The 20,998-nt window shown below is 39.8% G+C and overlaps 1 protein-coding gene across 3 annotated transcripts; it reads right to left on the bottom strand.

Annotated features, from left to right (window-relative positions):
* Positions 1-596: 596 nt before the first annotated feature.
* NMI (N-myc and STAT interactor) lies at positions 597-20,602 on the bottom strand. Of its 3 annotated transcripts, none has more exon segments than NM_001035098.2 (8): positions 597-1,003; positions 1,749-1,855; positions 4,483-4,669; positions 4,755-4,861; positions 8,320-8,482; positions 10,961-11,056; positions 11,807-11,896; positions 20,544-20,602. In NM_001035098.2, coding segments are annotated over 7 exon segments (930 nt in total). In that variant the 5' UTR covers positions 11,891-11,896; positions 20,544-20,602; the 3' UTR covers positions 597-817.
* Positions 20,603-20,998: the final 396 nt, after the last annotated feature.

Here is a 20,998-nt window from a genome sequence, read left to right as displayed (position 1 = left end):
TCAGCAAACTTCCTTTGCCATAAACATTCCCCTCACAAACAGGTCTCAGATAACAATCCTTCCCATGGTCTCAAGCTGCTGCCTACCTACTCATCCTGGAACATTCTTTGTAAAGATCCTTGAACAAATGTCAATGGTTACTTTATAGATTATTTTTTGGGGCACAACTGCAGAAGGCTTTGTGCTTTCTCATGCATCTCTCAAGAACAATAAGCACCTTAACATTCTTTCCAGCCAACTCAACAGAAGAAAGGAAAGAACAAGTCAGAATCACAAGACCTAACTCTTTCATCCTGGGACCGTGCCTGTGGGATGAGGAAAGGGAGTTAGGGCCATGCCTCCATTTTGTCAGTAATGCCTAACTCGGCTCCTGACACTTGAAGTTCCTTGAGAAGTCAGTAAAGTCTACAGAAATTACAAACTGCTAAATGCAACACTTCTTTGGGGAAATGTTAAGAGTCAAGTCTGCATGATGGTGGACCTAGAGCCAAAACAGACTGGAGCCCACAAGACTATTACAGAAGGAGCCAACGTGGCAGGCGGACAACTGGATGACTTGTGGTTCTTTTCAACAGACATGGCATCCAGCCACAAAATTTATGAACAAAACTTTTAATACAGTTACTGCATTTGTAAACATGCAGCACAGTTGAAAACAAAGAATTTAAAATCACAGAAATATATTTTGTATCTAAGAATAAACGAATACTAAAGAATTACATTTTTAATTTTTTTTAAGGAAAGGGACATTTATTTTTGTCAAGCACTGACAGGAAGTTGGGTTCAGAAGCTCTAACTTTCATAGGATTCCATGAGTCTATTCTTCAAAGTATGCTGTGTGAGGTTGCCCGAGGGAACATTTGACCACCTCGACTTCTCCACCTCCATTCTTCTCCCGCTGAAAGTGAATGCTAATGAAATCCTCTACAACTTCTTCATCCGTCGTCTGAAGGTGTTTCAGTCCAGTCAGAAGCACTGTCCTCTTAGATACTCCTGAAAATACCTAAGGAGGAAAATAGAAAAATAAAAGATAAATGGCAATTTTCTAAGAACTTTGAATTGCAAAACTTCACATTTTATAAGCTCTGCTCAATATTTTGGACACTATCCTAAGAGAGACAAGGGGCCTCAGGAAGATTTTTCAAGGAAGAGAATATCAGAGTTAGATGTGAGTTTCAGAAAGATAACTCTGGCAGAATTGTGACAAGTGGAGGAAAGGAAGGCCAACTCTATGGACAGAGAGACCAGTTAAAGAAGTAGTGAGAAGTGGAAGTGAAAAAATTGAGTGATTAAATGGATGTTGGAGGTGACGCTAAACCAAGAGTTAGGCATGAGTTCTAGTTTTCAGGATGGTAGACTAGGTAGATCATGATGACCTTTCAGGAACAGAAAAGATGACCTTTCTTTTAGGAACAGAAAAAAGCAGCAGTAAAGATAATGAATTCAGAGAAAATAAGAAGGGAAAACCATTTTTAATGCCCAATGATAGTAGATATATGAGAAAAATGTAGTTATGTCTTCACATACAAAAATACAGTGCCACAGTCAATTAAATAAGGTACAGTTTCACATTAAAAAGTATTCTTAAAATAGAAAAATTCATACTGTACCAAGCAGATATGAAGAGACTATTTTGATATCCCTCATAAATAAGATTCAAATGAAAACAGAATCATAACTTTTTATTTTTGTGGGGATGGGGAGTCAAGCAATTAGCTTCCAAAATGAAAGAAAAAAGATGACTTTACCTGAAACTTTTTCAAGTGTGTTTCTGTGTATGGATAAACTGTAACTCTATGGCAGTTTTGATTTATATAAAGAGGATAGTCTTTCATTTTCAAAATCTTGTCAGCAACTAGAAATAAATTTTTAAAAATTATTTTCTTCTTTATTATAGACATTTTCTTCTTTATCATAAATATTTTTAACCAAAGGTAAAACTTCCTTCAAATAGAATGTTAAAGTAAACAGTGACTTGAGTGATTAATTTTTAAGAAACTCTGGCAGGAGGAGAAGGGGACAGCAGAGGATGAGATGGCTGGATGGCATCACCGACTCGATGGACATGAGTTTGGGTAAACTCCAGGAGTTGGTGATGGACAGGGAGGCCTGGTGTGCTGCGACTCATAGGGTCACAAAGAGTCAGACATGACTGAGCGACTGAACTGAACTGAACTGAAAGTCCCTTTTAAACAATTCACAGTACATAATTTTGAAAAACATAAGACCAAATGATAACAAGACTTAGATAGCTCCATCTGTCTTAAACTATTAGTCAGTCAATGGACAGTGTGCTACAAAGGCCTCAGATAGACCCATCTTGAGGTACATAAAGTGGGATAACCATCTACAAAAAGTAACCCAGCCACCCTAACAAAACACAGTATTTCCCAATCTTTCAAGAAGTATACATGAAAAATATGATTAGAATACTCTCTATCTTTAGGTGAGAGATTTATAGAAAATTACTATATTACTATGAGATATATAAAATTACTGTAACTGATACATGACATTCAGTAAACCTCTGTAATGATGTTAATCAAAGGTGGAGGGGTGCTGAATGTCATCCAGAAAACATGAATGCAAATTAAAAAAAATTCATCGGTTTTCTCCAACATAAAAAATAATCAGAATTATTTTTAGAAGCATTTTTCTCCTAGAGGGCAAACAGCTAATGTGTCAGGATTGCATAAAGTTTAACAGAAACAGTTCTTAAGAATATCTGACCACTTCCTTTCTCCTCTCACCAGTCCACCTTGAATCAGCAATGTGGTACAGTGATTAAGAGTTCAGACCTTTGCTGGCAAGAACGTGGAGGAATTGGTACCCTGATACATTGCTGGTAGGAAGGCAATGGTGCAGTCACTGTGGAAAGCAGTATGGCAGTTCCTCAAACATTAAATATAGAATTACCATATTACCTAGCAATTCCAAAAAGATTTTGAAGAACATTCACCTAACCATAACTACATAACAGGACAAAGGGAGTTTGGAAATTTAAGGAAATGTCTCAATTTTTATTAAATTAATGTTCTTTATTATTTCAATTTTCTTTAAAAAGCATGTATTTTTTATTATGAAAAAACCGAATCAGGCAATGGCTTTTAATTGTATGGTTGGATTTTTATCATATGTAGTAAACCCAGGAGAAGCCCTAAGAACTAACCAGAGCAAGAGACTTTTTTTTATTGAAAATTACTTGACTTTGGACACAGTGAGGGAAGGAGAAGTTGGGAGGAATTGACAGTAGCACTGAAAATAAAATAGATATGTAAACTAGACAGCTAGTGGGAAGCTGCTGTATAACACAGGGAGCTCAACGTGGTGCTCTGTGACAGCCTGGGGGATGGGGTAGGGGACTGATGGGAGGTTCAAGAGGGAGGGGACATATGTATACTTATGGCTGATTCACATTGTTACATGGCAGAAGCCAACACAATATTGTAAAGCAATTATCCTCCAATTAAAAATAAATTAATAAAAAAGAAAGTCACTTGAACATATTAACAGAAGCAGCTGGAGAATCTTTTATTTTTAATCAAAATAATGTAAACCTCCCTAAGATGATTTTAAAAGTCCATTTCTACTGAAAAAGGGAACAGCTCTTCTCTCCAATACCCCCTTTTTCTTCCTGGAAACAATTCCCTCCATCTAAGAGACCCTTGTCAATGGTAAAAAGTGAGATGGAAGAGACAGTTTTATATATATACACATACATATAGATACATATGTGTGAAAGTGAAAGTCACTCAGTCGTGTCCAACTCTTTGTGACCCCCATGGACTCTATAGTCCATGGAATTCTCCAGGCCAGAATATTGGAGTGGGTAGCCTTTTCCTTCTCCAGGGGATCTTCCCGACCCAGGGATTGAACCCCGGTCTCCCACACTGCAGGCAGATTCTTTACCATCTGACCCACTAGGGAAGCCCTACATGGTAAAGAAGCTGCCTGCAATGCGGGAAACTGGGATTCAATCCCCGGGTCGGGAAGATCCCCTGGAGAAGGGAAAGGCTAACCACCCCAGTATTCTTGACTGGAGAATTCCATGGACAGAGGAACCTGGCGGGCTACAGTCCACGGAGTCGCAAAATTTCTCTGGCACACACCCACTGTGTGATCTTGGGTAAGCTACTTATCTTACATATGTCTTAGCTGCCTCATCATTAAAATGAATATAACACCTACATTCAGAGTTGTGCTGTGGATCAGAGGAGATGTATGTATAAAACACCTGGCTCCATGCCTGGCGGGAGATAAGAAAGCACTAACACGGAGGGACTTGTTATTTCTAATCTTATTCTTAACAGTATTCAGGAAAATCATTTTCAGGACACTACCATTTTATAAGGTTAAAAAATCCCTGTTATTATGCTGCCTAATAATTCCAAGTAAAAGAAATAGAAAAAGAAATATTTTCAGACCTGGCAGAGCATAACTTAAACGCTAGAGTACTGTTTAACTCTCTCAGTGCCGGAATACCTCCACTTTCCACAAAGGTGATGAGGGCGCTCCGGGTCTGCTTGTTATACTCCACGTACTCCACTTCTCCGCCTCCGTTGCGAGACTTAGAGAAACTCAATTCTAGCTTGTCTCTCATCTGACTTTCTGGCAGTTCATCAGGAATGTCGGTAACGTTGATTTTCATTTTAGACACTCCTACGTGAACCTGGGAAATTGTTTCATGTTCAGGAATATGGATGAGAAGTGTCCGTGCTTAATAGCATTCTAAAAAGCTTTGATCACCATGTTACCTGGAATTTGACTCCTGAATTTAACGAAACTGGGTTGGCCGTGAGCATCACATTTTCATTCTGTACCTGCACATGATGGTATTCCATTCTGATCACATTTTGGGCAACTGAAAAATAATTTGGGAAGTATTAATTTCCAGTATTTCAATACATTTTTACACATTTGGCTTAACAAAAAATAATCCTGGAGAGTTTAACTTTTCTTTAATTTTTTTTTATTTTAAAAAAGTGGTTTTTTGGTGTTGTTTATTTTTGGTGATCCTGAGTTGCGGCGAGTGGGGCTTTCTCTCTAGTTGTGGCACATTGGCTCTAGAGTATGGGCTCGGTAGCTGTGGTGCACCATGGCATGTGGTGCCCCATGGCATGTGCGGATCTTAGTTTCCAGACTAGGGATCAAAACTGCATCCCCTGCATTGGCAGGCAAGTTGTTAACCACAGGACCACCAGGGAAGTCCCCAAATTTTCTTTAATTTTCAGGGATCTTATTTTTACATTTTTCTTAGGATTTCTAAATGATAATGGTGTTGCCACCAAACGAGGATATATTAATGTCGAAATACGTCAGCAAAAAGTTACAACGTAGAAATTCTCAAGTTTAAGAAACAAGCCTGATGATCCTTTAGAAATTCAGTACAGTCAACACCCCTCCTTTCCACTGCTGACAGAATTATCAGAGAATTCCCTCAGTACATTAAAGCACAGCCAGAAATTTCTTCCAGGTTGAGTAAGCTGGGAAGACTTTTGTAGATCAGTGTCATTCTGACAATTAATCTTTTTTATCATTTCTCACTTCTTCTTAATATGTTACAAGCACCATAGAAATAAATATTTGTTCTTATCTCTGTCTTTTCCAAAGATTACATATTAAAGACCACATAGACTTAAATACCAAAGAGTGAGTCTTCATTTTTTTTTGGATGGCAGGTCATATTTAACAAAGAATTCTACTTTCACTAAAACGCTCTTGAGATCATTCATTAAAAAGTCAATAGCCTTGGTATACTGATCACAAAACTATCAAATCTAATTTATCCATGCAAATAGGAAAGGCTCAATAACATAATTTTGCCAAAAATCATTAAAATCTAACAGCAACTATATGTCAGTTTAAAATGCATGTATGTGTTTTTTTAAACTGTGTGACATGAGAGTTTATAACACTTTGTTGATATTGGAGCTGTTTATTCTAATATGTCATGAAGACAAAAGATGCCCAATCCTGGGCTTATAAACCTCTCATGTGTTTATGACAACCAGACAGCACACCACAGCCAGAAAAAGAGAGAAACAGGGCTGGAAAACAGGGCGTCGTCATGTGGGAATTCAGATGCCTCGTACCATCATATGACTCTATCACTTGAATTATAGCGTTTTTGTTGTTGTTAATGACAACAGGCAAATAACAGAGGAGGCCAACTATAAGTAATACTTAGATGATGACCTTTCCCTCCCAATCCCCACCTCTCCCTCGCCCCCCAAACCTCCAACATCTGGTGATCTGACGCAGCTGAGAGGCACTACTTGTGTTTCAACCCTTGTGACTCTGACTGTCCAAAGCCAACTCCCATTGATTTGTGTAGGAACCCAAAGTTGTCCCAGAGGAGCAGGACGTCAGAGTCATGCCAAGGGTGGAAGCAGTGACACAGCTATCTCTGAAGAGAATCTTAATCTCAGCATCCCCAGGTAATTTCTATGCGGGATCCCAACTTTCCAAAGCCTCACTTCCATCTTTCAGTTATATCCCAGTGACCACTGCCAACGGCCAACAGGGCTCTTGCCCTCACCCTCCATCCACAGCTACAGGGGTGGAGCCAGGGTGGACAAAGAGTGTGTGCATATAGTGACCTGCCAGCATGCCTTTCTATTTATTTTCAGGCTATAGTAACTAACCAGGCATCAGGAGACATGAGTTATAATCATAGACTCCCAGTACCTGAGCACTGGAAAGGCTTGTGAAGACTATCTGCTCCCACTCATCACTTGACAAACTTGAGAACAGAGGCCCAGACGGTGGCCTGCTCAGAGGAATAGTGGTGCAGTAGAAAGGACAAGGCTACTCGGGGTTTGGTTCGCAGCTCGGCTGATTATCACCTGCATGGACCCTATGCAAGCAAGCTTTTGTTTCCTTAACTGAAAATTTTCTAACATGGAGCAATAATGACAACTAACATTTATTAAGTGTTTCTTATGTATCAGACACTGTGCTAAGTATTTTTTCAACACTTCTTATTTAATATTCAAAGCAACCCCATGAGGTAGGCACTGTCACAAAGCCTGCCATAAAAACTTGAGATTTATAAAGAACCCAACCCAAACTACACTTCTATAAAGAGGCAAAGCTGGAGACTTCCCTGGCCATCCAGTGGCTACAGCTCTTTGTTCCCAATGCAGGGAGCCCAGGGTCGGTTCCGGTCAGGAAACTAGATCCCATGTGCCACACTAAGACCTGGTGCAGTCAAACAAATAAATAAAATACTGGGACTTCTCCGGTGGTCCAGCGGTTAAGAATCTGCCTTCCAACGCAGGGGACATGGGTTGGCCTCCCTGTTGGGGAACTAAGATCCCACATGCCACAGGGCAACGAAGCCTACGCACTGCAACAAAGATCCCAAGTGATGCAACTACGACCCGACGCAGTCAATAAATAAATAAAGTGCTGTTTTGTTTTGTTTAAAAAAAAAAAAGAGGCAAATCTGGCATTCAAAGCTAGATTCTCCTCATTAAGGTGTCCCCAGTTCTCAAGAGGATTCCACACCATGGCAAACATCAGGTCCCACTCCAAGTCTTTGACTCCAGAGCTCTTTTCATTCTCATGCCTTATGCTGCTGCTGCTAAGTCGCTTCAGTCGTGTCCGACTCTGTGCGACCCCATAGTCGGAAGCCCACCAGGCTCCCCCGTCCTTGGGATTCTCCAGGCAAGAACACTGGAGTGGGTTGCCATTTCCCTCTCCAATGCATGAAAGTGAAAAGTGAAAGTGAAGTTGCTCAGTCGTATCCGACTCTTAGCGACCCCATGGACTGCAGCCTACCAGGCTCCTCCATCCATGGGATTTTCCAGGCAAGAGTACTGGAGTGGGGTGCCATTGCCTTCTCCCTCATGCCTTGTGCACTTAGGTAAATCACTTAAACATCTGTGAATCTGGTTTCTTAATGATGTAAATAGTATCTCTATCTTATTACTTTTACAGAGTCATGTGAGTATAAAATGAGATCATGTCTGTCAGAACTCTCTGCTTTGCTACCTTGAAACATTATTACTAGTATTATCATTTGCAGGTAGCAGGAGTAGTATAAAAATGCTGCTATTGGACATCACAACACGGGTTTGCTTTCTAGAGCGCTCATATTCTGCGCTAGTGATCATGTTCAAATCACTCAACATCTCAGAGTCTTGTTTTCTGGTCTGTAAAACAGGGATAATCATATCTACCTCAGGGCACCCCTGTGAGGATGAGACGAAATGATATAAAAATTCTAAAGCAATGGCCAAATATCTACAAAAACTCTTTGAAAGTCCCAGTGCTTTCTAAAGGTAACACGGTCAAGTTTTTGAACATTAGTCATACCTTCTTCTTTTTCAAAGGTAATAAGTGCTTGTCCTTTTTGCAGCTCATAAGGGACTTTTGAGCTCACTTGACATGAATAGGAGATATCTGAAAACTCGCTGTCACTCTCAGGATTCTCCACAGATGTGAACTTTATCTTTGTTTCAGGAATATCCTCATTAATCTAATTCAAACAGAAAGGTTTGATTAAAATCAACACAAGAAGTAACTTAAGTCCTTCCAATAATAATGTGATCTGATCATCCAATAATTCATTTTCCACTGACATCAGAACCCCACAGAACACTGAGTGCCGTCTTATTTATTATCACTAGTAATTGCTTCTTCCCAGAAAAGTACTCAGTAATCTAGTCAAATGCTGATCCTTTAATATTATTTCACAGATGAAATTGTAAGTATATAGTCTCTCACTTTTTCTATTCAATCAATGTTTAAACTGGTCAATATTGTGTGTTGTTCGGGTCTTAAGCCTACATCATTCCTGCAGAAAAGTATCTTCTAAACAACTATCCCAATAATAGGCTGTTTCACAAAGGAATCATTGCACAGTATCTTTGGTCTCCTTGCAAAGAGGTATGAAATAGACATGGGTGCATACTGCAGTTATTTTGACAGCAAACTCAGGTAATGTCATCCAAAGAGAAACTCCTAAATTCAGTTCAGTAACTTAAAATTTATCAAATTTAAATTCCCCCTTCCTCAACACCTGTCCATCAACTTTTTAACCATTCCCACAACTTAGGTTTAAAAAATGTGAAAGGACACCACTAGCAAGATTTGTAAAAAAAAAAAAAAAAATCTGGAGGATAAAGTTAAGTGGTTATACTTAGGTGCTGAAAATCACTAGGATGAACAGGTCTTTGTTGTTTAGTCTCTAAGTCCTGTCTGACTCTTTTTGAAACCCCTTGGACTATAGCCCACCAGACTCCTCTGTCCAAGCAAGAATACTGGAGTAGGTTGTCATTTCCTTCTCCAGGGGATCTTTCTGATCCAGGGACCAAATTCAGGTCTCCTGTGTTGGTAGGCAGATTCTTTACTACTGAGCTGCCAGGAAAACCCTGAACAGACAGTACAATCACACATAAAGGCACAAATGAGTCAGGTGTTTTCATTTCTATTTCTCATGGTCATTTTACATGTTGCAAGAAAAAGTGTTATCATGAAGAGATTAGAAAAAGCCAATGAGTCATTTGGTCTAATCTGACATTTATTCTACAATTTGACATGTCACTTTGGTAGAATTTCTGATTACCGTAAGTCTGATTTCAAAACAATCTGCAGTGTGAAAAGACAGTTTCCCAATAATGGAGAAACATCCAGTATACCCAGAATTGTCAAGAGCTTTCCCCAGTGAGAGTGAGAATGCCTGCTTCTAGTCCTGAGCGCACCATGGCAGGGAGCAATGCACTCAGGGTCCCTAGACCCCAGTTTTCAGTCCTCTGTGAAGTTGATCAACTGAGCTGGCTGGGTTCCCAAGGCCCTTTTGGGTTGTAGGATTAAGTGATTCTAGCTCCGGTCTAAAAATTATGAAGGATCTTAACAGAGACTTCTCTAAACCTCACAAACACAAGAAACCTCACTTTTGATATTTAACATTCTACCCCCAACTTCAGAAATAAAAAGTGATAATGCTTTAAGTATTTTAACAATCTGGGTTTTGATGAAGAAAAAAGGAGTGAGAGCTGTCTAATTCAAACAAAGAAAAAATTAAGAAACAATTTAAATGGTGAAAATACTCTTCCAATTTTTTTTAAAACTGTGAAACTCACTTAAATTATTACTTGGATGAGGAGAGCAATGAAAGAACTTAGAAGACCAAGAATTTGATCCAAAAGTGATTGATAATGACCATCATTGGGGGCTGTGTGTTGTATTAATGTATACATGAATATTAAAACATGCATTAGCATAAATGTGTGAGTGAGTTAGTGTGTGAACTTGCTCAGTCGTGTCCGATTCTTCGCGACCCTATGGGCTGTAGCCCGCCAGGCTCCTCCGTCCATGGGATTCTCCAGGCAAGAATACTGGAGTAGGTTGCCATTTCCTTCTCCAGAGGATCTTGCGGACCCAGGGATTGAACTCAGGTCTCCCACAATGCGGGCAGACTCTTTACCATCTGAGCCACCAGGGAATCCCAACATAAATGTACAGCAAGATGAAATTTTACAGAGAGATCACGCACCTGTGACCAGCAACCAGATCAATCATCAGAACAAGACGAACAACTCAGAAGCCCTCTGGGGTTCCCTTCCAGTTTCTACCTGCCTCTAACAGTAAACACCATACTAACTTCTAACACTGTGCTTTTGTGCTGTACTTAAGTCAAAGCATATGGTATGCCCTCTTTTTTCTTTTTTGGCTCAACACTGTGTCTATGAAATTCATCCATATTATTGCATATAGTTATTGCCTGTTCATTTTCATTGCTGTGCAGTATTCCATTATGTGAATACACCCCAATTTATAAATTCATTCTACTATGGAGGGAGAGTTGAGTGGTTTTCAGTTTGGAGCTGTTGCAAACAATGGTGACATGAATGATCATAATGTCTTAGAAATGACTTCTGTATCATTAAATTTCTTTTTCTGAAAAAAAATAGCATCTGTTAAAAATGAGATACAAAAATAATTAAAGGGGTACCTGGGAGGTCCTGGTGGTCTCCTGTAACTCAGCTTCAAGTTTTTTGATCTCCTCCTTTAACTGAATATTTTCCTTTGTAATTTCACTAATTAATTTCTAAAAAATAAAATAACAGTCCAAATTTAAAGAGCCTCAACCTCATTTTCCAAATGAGTTAAAGAAGCAAAATTTCTCTCTCTGAACAAGGCAAAGAAAGAACATTAGATAGTCTCAGAATAAATATGATCACATGAATAAACATTTATATAATGTTATACATCATTATCTGTTGATTTTCCTACCACTGCCAATGATTATTATCTCTATCATACAAACAAGGAAACCACCTTTCGTGCTAGACCAAGGTCACAGAAATGTTTATAGTAGAGCAAGGATTGAGACCCATGGCTTCTGAATCTTAGCACAGTGCTCTACCAACTCGTTCCTAGCTATTTGTGACTCCAACATGAATTTTAAATTGCACCATAATTGTGGACATATGTTAGTCTGGGGCAATTAAAGATTTTTTTTCCACAGTATAGCTTAGGTAGTTTAAAGCATAGCCTCCATTCCATCTTGGGTCTGATCATATAATTGTTAACAAAGCTCTTAACTTCTAGGTGCAAGTCAAAGAAATGAGAGGAAGTGAAAAAGCAGTTAATGTGAGTTGCGTAAGAGAAAGAATAGAAATGTGATTCTTCTTGTCAGTCTTGAATACTAGAAGTAAAAAAAAAAAAAAAACTGAAAACCCTAATATCCTCCCAAATTCAAGCTAATGTTAGACAAAGACATATGAAACATGCCTCACTGCAAAACCAATAGATATAAGTCAATTTTTAATAGTACTCAGTAATTTTTCCTTTTTACCTGGTTTTGTTTATCTTTCATAATTTCTTCAGCTTGCTCACATTCCTTAAGAACTTGTTCTTTGTTATCTTCATCAGCTGCCATGACTCCCTAATTATTATAAAAAATAAATACTTCACAAACTAGTATAGCCACTATGGAGAAGTGTGTGGAGATTCCTTAAAAAACTGGAAATAGAACTGCCATAAGACCCAGTAATCCCACTGCTGGGCATACACACTGAGGAAACCAGAATTGAAAGAGACATGTATACTCCAGTGTTCATTGCAGCACTGTTTACAAAAGCCAGGACTTGGAAGCAACCTAGATGTCCCTCAGCAGACAAATGGATAAGAAAGCTGTGGTGCATATACACAATGGAGTATTACTCAGCTATTAAAAAGAATGCATTTTAATCAGTTCTAATGAGGTGGATGAAACTGGAGCCTATTATACAGAGTGAAGTAAGTCAGAAAGAAAAACATCAATACAGTATATTAACGCATATATATGGAATTTAGAAAGATGGTAACGATGACCCTATATGTGAGACAGCAAAAGAGACACAGATGTAAAGAACAGACTTTTGGACTCTGTGGGAGAAGGCGAGGGTGGGATGATTTGAGAGAATAGCATTGAAACATATATATTATCATATGTGAAACAGATCACCAGTCCAGGTTTGATGCATGAGACAGGGTGCTCAGGGCTGGTGCACTGAGATGACCCTGAGGGATGGGATGGGGAGGGAGGTGGGAGGGGGGTTCAGGATGGGGAACACATGTTGATTCATGTGAATGTATGGCAAAAACCACCACAATCTCGTAAAGTAATTAGCCTCCAATTAAAATAAATAAATACTTCAAAAATGGTACATACACACAAAGTCAAGAAGAACAAATATCTTTTACCCTTTTATGGATAAAACATCTCTTCTTTGCTATATCTTTTCCCCTACCACCAAAGTCTTTATTATCATGTGAATTATATTCAAACAAATTCTGTATTTCAAATAACTTTCACATCTATAAATATTTAAAAGGTTCTAAAAATCCTTTGCATTTCAATACCATAATAAAACAATAGGTATTAACATTCCTTTGTAGTTCTCATCTCAATCATGATATGACGCTCCATTTTAAAAGACTATTATTTCAGTCCTCTAGACTTTTTCCAAAGGCTTTAATTTAAATATTTAATTCTCCTTATTATACTCCAAGAATGTAACAGAGTGAAAATATCTCCAAACACCTTTCCTCTATGATAACAGAGGTTTTCATAAAACTTCCCCTGAGTTCATACACTTGAACATGAAAAAAAAAAAAATTCATATTTATTGCTAAAAATCTCTGATTGAAATGGCATTCTCTTCAAATATGAATATAGGCAACAGGTCACATGGTATTTGCAGCACCCGTGACAAAAGTCACCAGGGCATGTGCCTCAATTACTGAAGCCCTTGTGCCCTAGAGTCCATGCTCTGCAGCAAGAGAACCCAGCACAATGAGAAGCCCAAGCCCTGCAACTAGAGTAGCCCTCCCTCACCACACCCAGAGAAAAGCCCTCACAGCAACGAAGACCCAGCGAAGATCATAATAATACAGTCTTATAATCAACTGTAGTATACCGGTAAAGTAGAAAGTGAAGTAAAGTGTTGGTCGCTCAGTGTCCGACTCTGCGACCCCATGGACTGTAGCCCACCAGGCTCCTCTATCCATGGGATTCTCAGGCAAGAATACTGGAGTGGGTTTCCATGCCCTTCTCCAGGAGATCTTCCTGACCTAAGGATCGAACCCCAGCCTCTTGGGTCTCCTGCATTGGCAGGCAGGTTCTTTACCACTAGCGCCACCTGGGAAGGTATCAGTATACTGGTATACATTACTAAATTAAAAATTTGCTTTTTAAATAACACTGATAATCATATTTCAATATAATTGGTTTCCTATATAATTCTCTGTATTTTCTTTTAGACTGCTTAAAATACTTTTTGAGAAAAGCTCATAGGCTTTATCAGACTGACATCAAAAGAGTAAAAAGTCTTGCCTGCATATGAATTTACCTAAATGAGGAAGTCCCAGATCAAACACGACACAAGGAATATCACAACTATTTTTACTGTTTTAGAAGCATATTAATAATGTGTCTATCAACACAATCTTCCAAGATTTCAACTGACTAAATTCTCACTATTCCTATAGAACAAACAGAAAACACAGGTATTCCTCTTTAAAAATACAATAGAAGATTAGCAAAAAATTAATTATGGCTTAGTTTACTCAGTGTGAACCCAAGCAGTGTCCAAAAAATGGGTCATATGGTAATTCTACTTTCAATTTTTTGAGGATTTTCCATAACTATTTCCCATAGTGAATGCACCAATTTACACATTCACATCAGGAGTGCACAAGGGTTCCCTTTTCTCCACATCCTCACAGCATTTGTTAACTCTTGTCTTTTTGATGATGGCCATTCCAAAAGATGTAAGGTGTTATCTCACTGGGATTTCAATTTACCTTGCACTAGTGATTAGTAATGTTGAGCATCTTTTCATGTTCCTATAGATCTATCATATACCTTCTTTGGAGAAATGTCTTTTTAAGTCCTTTTGCCCAGTTTTTAATTGAGTTATTTTATATTTTGGTATTGAGTTTCATGAGTTCTTTATATATTTTGGATATTAACCCCTTATCAGATATACTGTAGCTTCCCCTGTGGCTCAGCAGGTAAAGAATCCACCTGCAATGCAGGAGATGCAGGAGACACAGTTTTGATCCCTGATCAAAACAATCCCTTGGAGAAGGAAATGGCAGCCCACTCCAATGGACTGGATTTTCCTGCCTGGAAAATTCCATGCACGGAGGAGCCTGGCGGGCTACAGTCAAAAGGGTGGCCAAGAGTCTGACATGAAAGCACTGTACATATACATACATCAGATACATGGTTTGGAAATATTTTTTCCCATTCCATAGGCTGTCTTTTTACATTGTTTATGGTTTCTTTTACTGCACAGAAGCTGTTTAGTTTAATATGGTCCTGTAACTTCCCAACTTCACTTCTGGAAATATACCCAAAGGAAAAGAAAATCCTAACTTGAAAAGACTTCTGTATCCCCCGTTCATTGCAGCATTATTTATAATAGCCAAGACATGGAAACAACCTACGTGTCCATCAGTGGATGAATGAATAAACAAAGTGTTGTGTGTATGTGTGTCTATATATATATATATATATATATATATATAGTGATTATATACATTGTGATATTATTCAGCCATAAAAAAATGAGGAAATTCTACCATTTGCAACAACATGGATGGACCTTGAAGGCATGATGTTAAGTCAGACAGAAAAAGACAAATATTGTATGATCTCACATATAGAGTCTAAAAAAAAAAAAGAAACCAAATAAAACTCATAGAAGAAAAAGACCAGATCTGTGCTTACCAGAGGTAGAGGGTGGTATGGAGGGTGATTTAGAGGAAAGTGGTCAAAAGCTACAAACTTCCAGTTATAAGATAAATAAGTAGTAGGTATGTAATGTACATCATGATGACTGTAGCTAACACTGCTATGATACATAAGGAAGTTGTTAAGAGAGTAAATCCTGAGTTCTTATCACAAGGAGAAATTTTTTTCTGTCTTTTTTTTTTTTTGTATCTATATTACAAGATGGATGTTAGCGGAACCTAATATGGTAATCATTTCATAATATGTGTGAGTCAAGCCATCATGCTATAAACTTGTACAGTGGTGTATGTCAATTATTTTTCAGTAACACCAGAAAAAGAAAAAAAGAAGCATCAGCAGTCATGAAGCACCTAGATCTTGGCTTCTAATCTAGTTTCCAATGAAAGGATCTCCTTTGAGCAAAAAGGAGCCCTCAAAATGGCAGGAATACACAAGATGAGCACGGAGGCTCCCAGTGGCCAAAGGTACATAAACGTGATTTATCAAGTAAGTAAAAATGTGGAGGACAATAGGAGCCAGGTTCTTCATTGTCAGAGAAGGTGACTGTAAATACGGAAAGGGAGAAAAATAGAATTAATGCTATGAAATGGAACTGGAGATATCAGTATAACCTCATGATTTCTGATGGATTGATAGGAAAATACAGAAATTTAAATATAGGTATAAGTGTGCATACATGTGATATTTCCCAGTTCTGTCTGCTAAAAGGGCCTGGAAACAAAGACAATAGCAATGAGCACATTTAGCATCCAGAATGTGGTTTCTAATACCATTCTCAGCTACCAGGAACCAAGGCTATTCAGAGAAATGGCCGTTTCTAGAACTGGGACAGGAAAGGTATAAGACAAGCATCTTATGATGCCAGAAAGCAAAAAGTGCTCAAAGAATGATGAGAATATGTCACAAGAACGGAGTCCAGCTTGAGGGGGTTCTTACTGGAAAAATTTGGGTAAATTGATTAAGCATAGAGATAAATGACAGTAATAATTAAATCCACTTAGTACTAAAACAGATAGATAGGTTGATATTTTCATGAAAAAAGGACCATTTAAGTAGCTTAAAATACTTGCCCACAAGTACTGCTAACCAAATTCAAGTGCAATCTCAATCACTTAGGTGTTTTGAGTACTCACCAGTTCTGGCACTCACCAGCTCTGCAGGAGATCAACAACTTCAGTAGGGGTAACTATCAGCAGGCCCTTTTGCACTGAACATATCAAGCTGATTTTCAAGAATATAAGCACCACAAGGGCAGTGATTTTTGTTTTGTTCTCAAAAGTATGCCCTACTTCATCCAGAACAATACTGGAACAGTACCAAAAGAATGCTAGGAACATAGTTTGTACTCAAGAAATGATATCTTTAAATTGTGTTAAAGTTTCCTTACACTAAGCAACCTGTTCTTGAACTTCACATAAGTAGAATAATTTAGCATGTATCCTTTTATATGTGCTAAAGTTTTAAACTCAACATGTTTTGGGGATTTGTTCATGTTATTGCATGTATTAGTAGCTTATCCCTTTTTATTGCTGTGTAGTATTCCTTGCATGGATAGTTCACACTTGGTTTATCCATTCTCCTGGTGGTGGGTATTTGGTTGTTTTCAGTTTGGGCGTCACTATGAAGAAAGCTTCTTAAAGCAAAACAATAACAAAAGAAATACTTCCCAAAAAAACACTTATTAATTTCAAAGGGGAACGGAGTAAATTTTAGTGAAGAAGCCAGGCAGACGCCACTATAATGAAGTAGTCAAAGTAAATAATGAGATACATCCAAATTATCTGACATATGATAGGCCCACCAAGAACACGGCAAGACTTCTGTGATATTCCTGCCAAAGATGCATCAGCTGAATCTAAGAATGAGGAAACAGGAAACACACTGACCTGTTCTCTTCAAAAGTGTTAAGCACATGAAAGCCAAGTAAAGACTGAGAAACTGTCCCAGACAGGAGGCTAAAGATACATCGTAACTAAACACCAGGCATAATTCTTAACTCTGTTTGCTATACACTATGTAACAGGGACAACTGGCAAAATTCAAACTAGATTGAAGGATTAGATGGCATTAATGTACCTATATTAATTTTCTGATCTTGATCGCTGTATTGTAGTTATGTAAAGAACACCTTTTCTTTTTTTTTTTTTTCTTACAGGAAATAAATACTCAAGACTTCCAGGTTAATGGGTCATGATACCTACACTCAAATAACTCAAGAAAAAGAAAAGTTGTTACTTGTAACTTTTCTGTAAGTTTGAAAGGGTTCAAAAAAAAATTTTTAAGATACATATTAGTAGTTGTTATCGCATCAACAACTGCAGAGTCTTTACAACCCTATTCATCCCAGATCTTACACAATTTAACCCCAACTAGTCTTTCATGCATTGGAGAAGGAAATGGCAACCCACTCCAGTGTTCTTGCCTGGAGAATCCCAGGGATGGGGGAGCCTGGTGGGCTGCCGTCTATGGGGTCGAACAGAGTTGGACACGACTGAAGTGACAGCAGCAGCAGTCTTACTAGAAGACTAGAAGAAGGTAGAAGCAATGGCACCCCACTCCAGTACTCTTCCCTGGAAAATCCCATGGATGGAGGAGCCTGGTAGGCTGTAGTCCATGGGGTCGCTAAGAGTCGGGCACGACTGAGCGACTTCACTTTCACTTTTCACTTTCATGCACTGGAGAGGGAAATGGCAACCCACTCCAGTATTCTTGCCTGGAGAATCCCAGGGACAGAGGAGCCTACTGGGCTGCCGTCTATGGGGTCGCACAGAGTCGGACACGACTAAAGCGACTTAGCAGTAGCAGTCCTACTTTGGCCACCTCATGCGAAGAGTTGATTCATTGGAAAAGACTCTGATGCTGGGAGGGACTGGGGGCAGGAGAAGGGGACGACGGAGGATGAGATGGCTGGATGGCACCACCGGCTCAATGGACGTGAATTTGAGTGAACTCCGGAGTTGGTGATGGACAGGGAGGCCTGGCGTGCTGCAGTTCATGGGGTCGCAGAGTCAGACATGACAGAGCGACTGAACTGAACTGAACTGAGTCTTATTTAGACAACTCCTGGACCAGGTTCCTTAACCATACTGAACAATCTAAGGGTTTCTCTTCTCCCTCATGTCCCTCAATGTCACATCCTCCCTCCCCTGCCAACCTTAATTTCCACTTAATGAAATCCTACTGTTCTTCAATGTCCATCCCAAATCCCCCCCTCCCCACCCAAGTTCTTGAAGTCGTTTCTGATTCCCCCAGATGATGTTACTTCTCCCCCATAACCTCTTTTGGGGAGCTTTATTTGTGTACTTGTGTCATTTTCCATGGCAAGATGGTCATGACCTTGAGGCCAGGGACTACATTCCCTCTTCCTTGTATTCATTCAGAGAGCGAGTTCACATACTGAAAACACTTAATGTTTATAGGACTGCCTGGTATCTTGACTCAGGTATTTGCTCAGCCCCGGACACCTGGGGCATGCAGTGTTCTATGCAATGTTCTCATTACATTTCCAGAAAGCAGAAACTGCAACGTTCTTTAACTGCTTTTTTAAGTCTATTCTTAAATGCTTGTAATAAAAGCTCTCCATAATACATTTAACTCATATAAATGGTCTACTACATCATATTCCCAGAACTTGTTACAGCATATCTAGTATCTGGATACTTTCCCTCCTTGACGAATGGGATGTATAGTAATAGCTTTCCTTTTATGCACTCAAAGGTAGGCAAAATAATGGCCCTTTTAAAGAGGTCCACATCCTAGCCCCCATAGTCTGTGAAAATGTTGGGTTATGCTGCAAAGGAGAACTAAGGTTATAGACTGAATTAAGGTTGCTAATTTACAGCTGACTTTATAATATAAAGCTCTTCCTGGATTATTGGTGGGGAAAAATGTAATCACCAGGGTCCTTCTTCAAAGTGAAAGAGGAAGGCAGAAGAGCAGAATCAGAGTGAGACGTGACAAGGGAAAAATAGTCAGAGAGATGCAATGCTGTTGGTTTTGAAGATGGAGAAAGGGCACCACTGAGCCAAAGGAGATGAGCAATCTATAGAAGCAGAAAAGACGAGAAAACAGGTTCACACCACTAGTCTCCAGAAAGGTAGGCAGAGCAGCTGACACCTTGATTTTAACCTAGCGACGCCCACCCAGACTTATACTGAATTTTTTTTTTTTTCTTTGGTGGTAATTTGGCCAGGTTGCAGGGCATGTAGGACCTTAGTTCCTCGACCAGGGATCAAACCCACGACCTCTGGAATGGAAACACAAAGTCTAACCACTGGACAGCCAGGGAAATCCCCCATACATAATTTTAAGATAAATCTGTAGCTTTTAAGGTTTTACTGAGTCCATGGTAATTTATTATGGCAGCAAATGAAAAAAACAGTACAAATCACCTCCACCTGTTCACCACCTATTTCCCTAACATATTCACTGTGGTGCCAGGACTGATAGAGGCAAAGCTTCCCATACGCATGCCTGGCAGCAAAAACAAGGAAATGAGGCAAAGGCAGGAAAAAAGGAGGTGGAGATGCAGACACGATTGCTTCTTGTTGTTTTTTAACTTATGTGTGTCGCATAGATAGGGGAACACCACATTCTGTTTTGGATGTCTCTTTAAATAAAATCCCTGTATGTTCTGAAAAATCAGGTACGACTGCCAAACCCTGCGCCTGCCAAGAGACTAAATCTCCCTAAGGAATCTGTTTTCCTAAGAACTTTCTCCAGAGACACTACAGAAACAGTGGGGAAACACAAACCATTTTAAGTTTCAATTTCCTAAATGAAGCAAAGCAAAGGAGACGGGGTCAGAGGCCTGGACTGCAGGCAGAAAGCCCCGCGGGCAGGGGGCAGGCGCGCCCCCTCGGCGGCTAGGTGGTCCCCACGACCTCGGCAGCGGGCAGCGCCGGAGGGCGGCGCAGGGGAGGAGGGCGCAGAGCCAACGACCCCCCCACTCTCCGCCAGGCGTCCCCACCAACCCTCAACCCTCCCGGAGGTCCCCGGCCCCGCGGAGCCCGCCTTGTCGCCACTCACGGCCTCTCCAGCCCGGGCCCACTAGGAGCAGGAACGGCAGCGCGGGAAGGGGTCGCCCACTCACGCGCCTCGGCCGGCCGAGCGCCGCGCCCAGGTTCCCGGAAACCTCGCTGGCAGCGCGGGTAGTCGCTGGAACCCTCGGGGCCTGGCTGGGGCTCCCTTGTCCGGAAGCGCCTTCAGCCTTTTTCAAATGGATGGCTCGCGGATCAACAGTTTGCTTCCTTTTAAAAAAAAGAAAGAAAGAATAAAAGAAGAAAACTACCAAAGGATGAGTTTCTTTCAGTCTAGTCACTGGTCGAATACCAAACCGGGTTCTCCAATGATTAGTCACCAACAAGTTATACCTATTTTCACTTTCGATTTTTAAAATGTGTTGGTTTTGTTTTTGTTTGGAGGAAATCTACTCCCAAAGTATTCCTGAAGTTTCCATAAACACTCATTTTAGGACATGTTTTAAAAATCACTCCTTCGGACTTGTATCCCAGGACGTGTTCTTGGAAAAATGGACAGAAACCAAATAAAGCCAAGTGGCAGTCTCTCTTCAGACAGTAACTCTCACTGTAATCTGTTGGTCACTATAACCTTAATCCACAAATCCTCGCAGCCAGCACAAGGTCTACTTTTGTGTGTTTCTTTTGTAACTTCGCAGGAAATTGGAAAAGTGTGGTGTTCAGCTGATTTCTGTGATCCATGTCCCTTGAAACTTTTCTTATAATC

The sequence above is a fragment of the Bos taurus genome, chromosome 2, assembly GCF_002263795.3.
Source record: "Bos taurus isolate L1 Dominette 01449 registration number 42190680 breed Hereford chromosome 2, ARS-UCD2.0, whole genome shotgun sequence".
NCBI classification, from domain to species: domain Eukaryota; kingdom Metazoa; phylum Chordata; class Mammalia; order Artiodactyla; family Bovidae; genus Bos; species Bos taurus.
The sequence above is the reverse complement of the archived record's forward strand: the minus strand, read 5'-3'. Positions and strand labels throughout refer to the sequence as shown.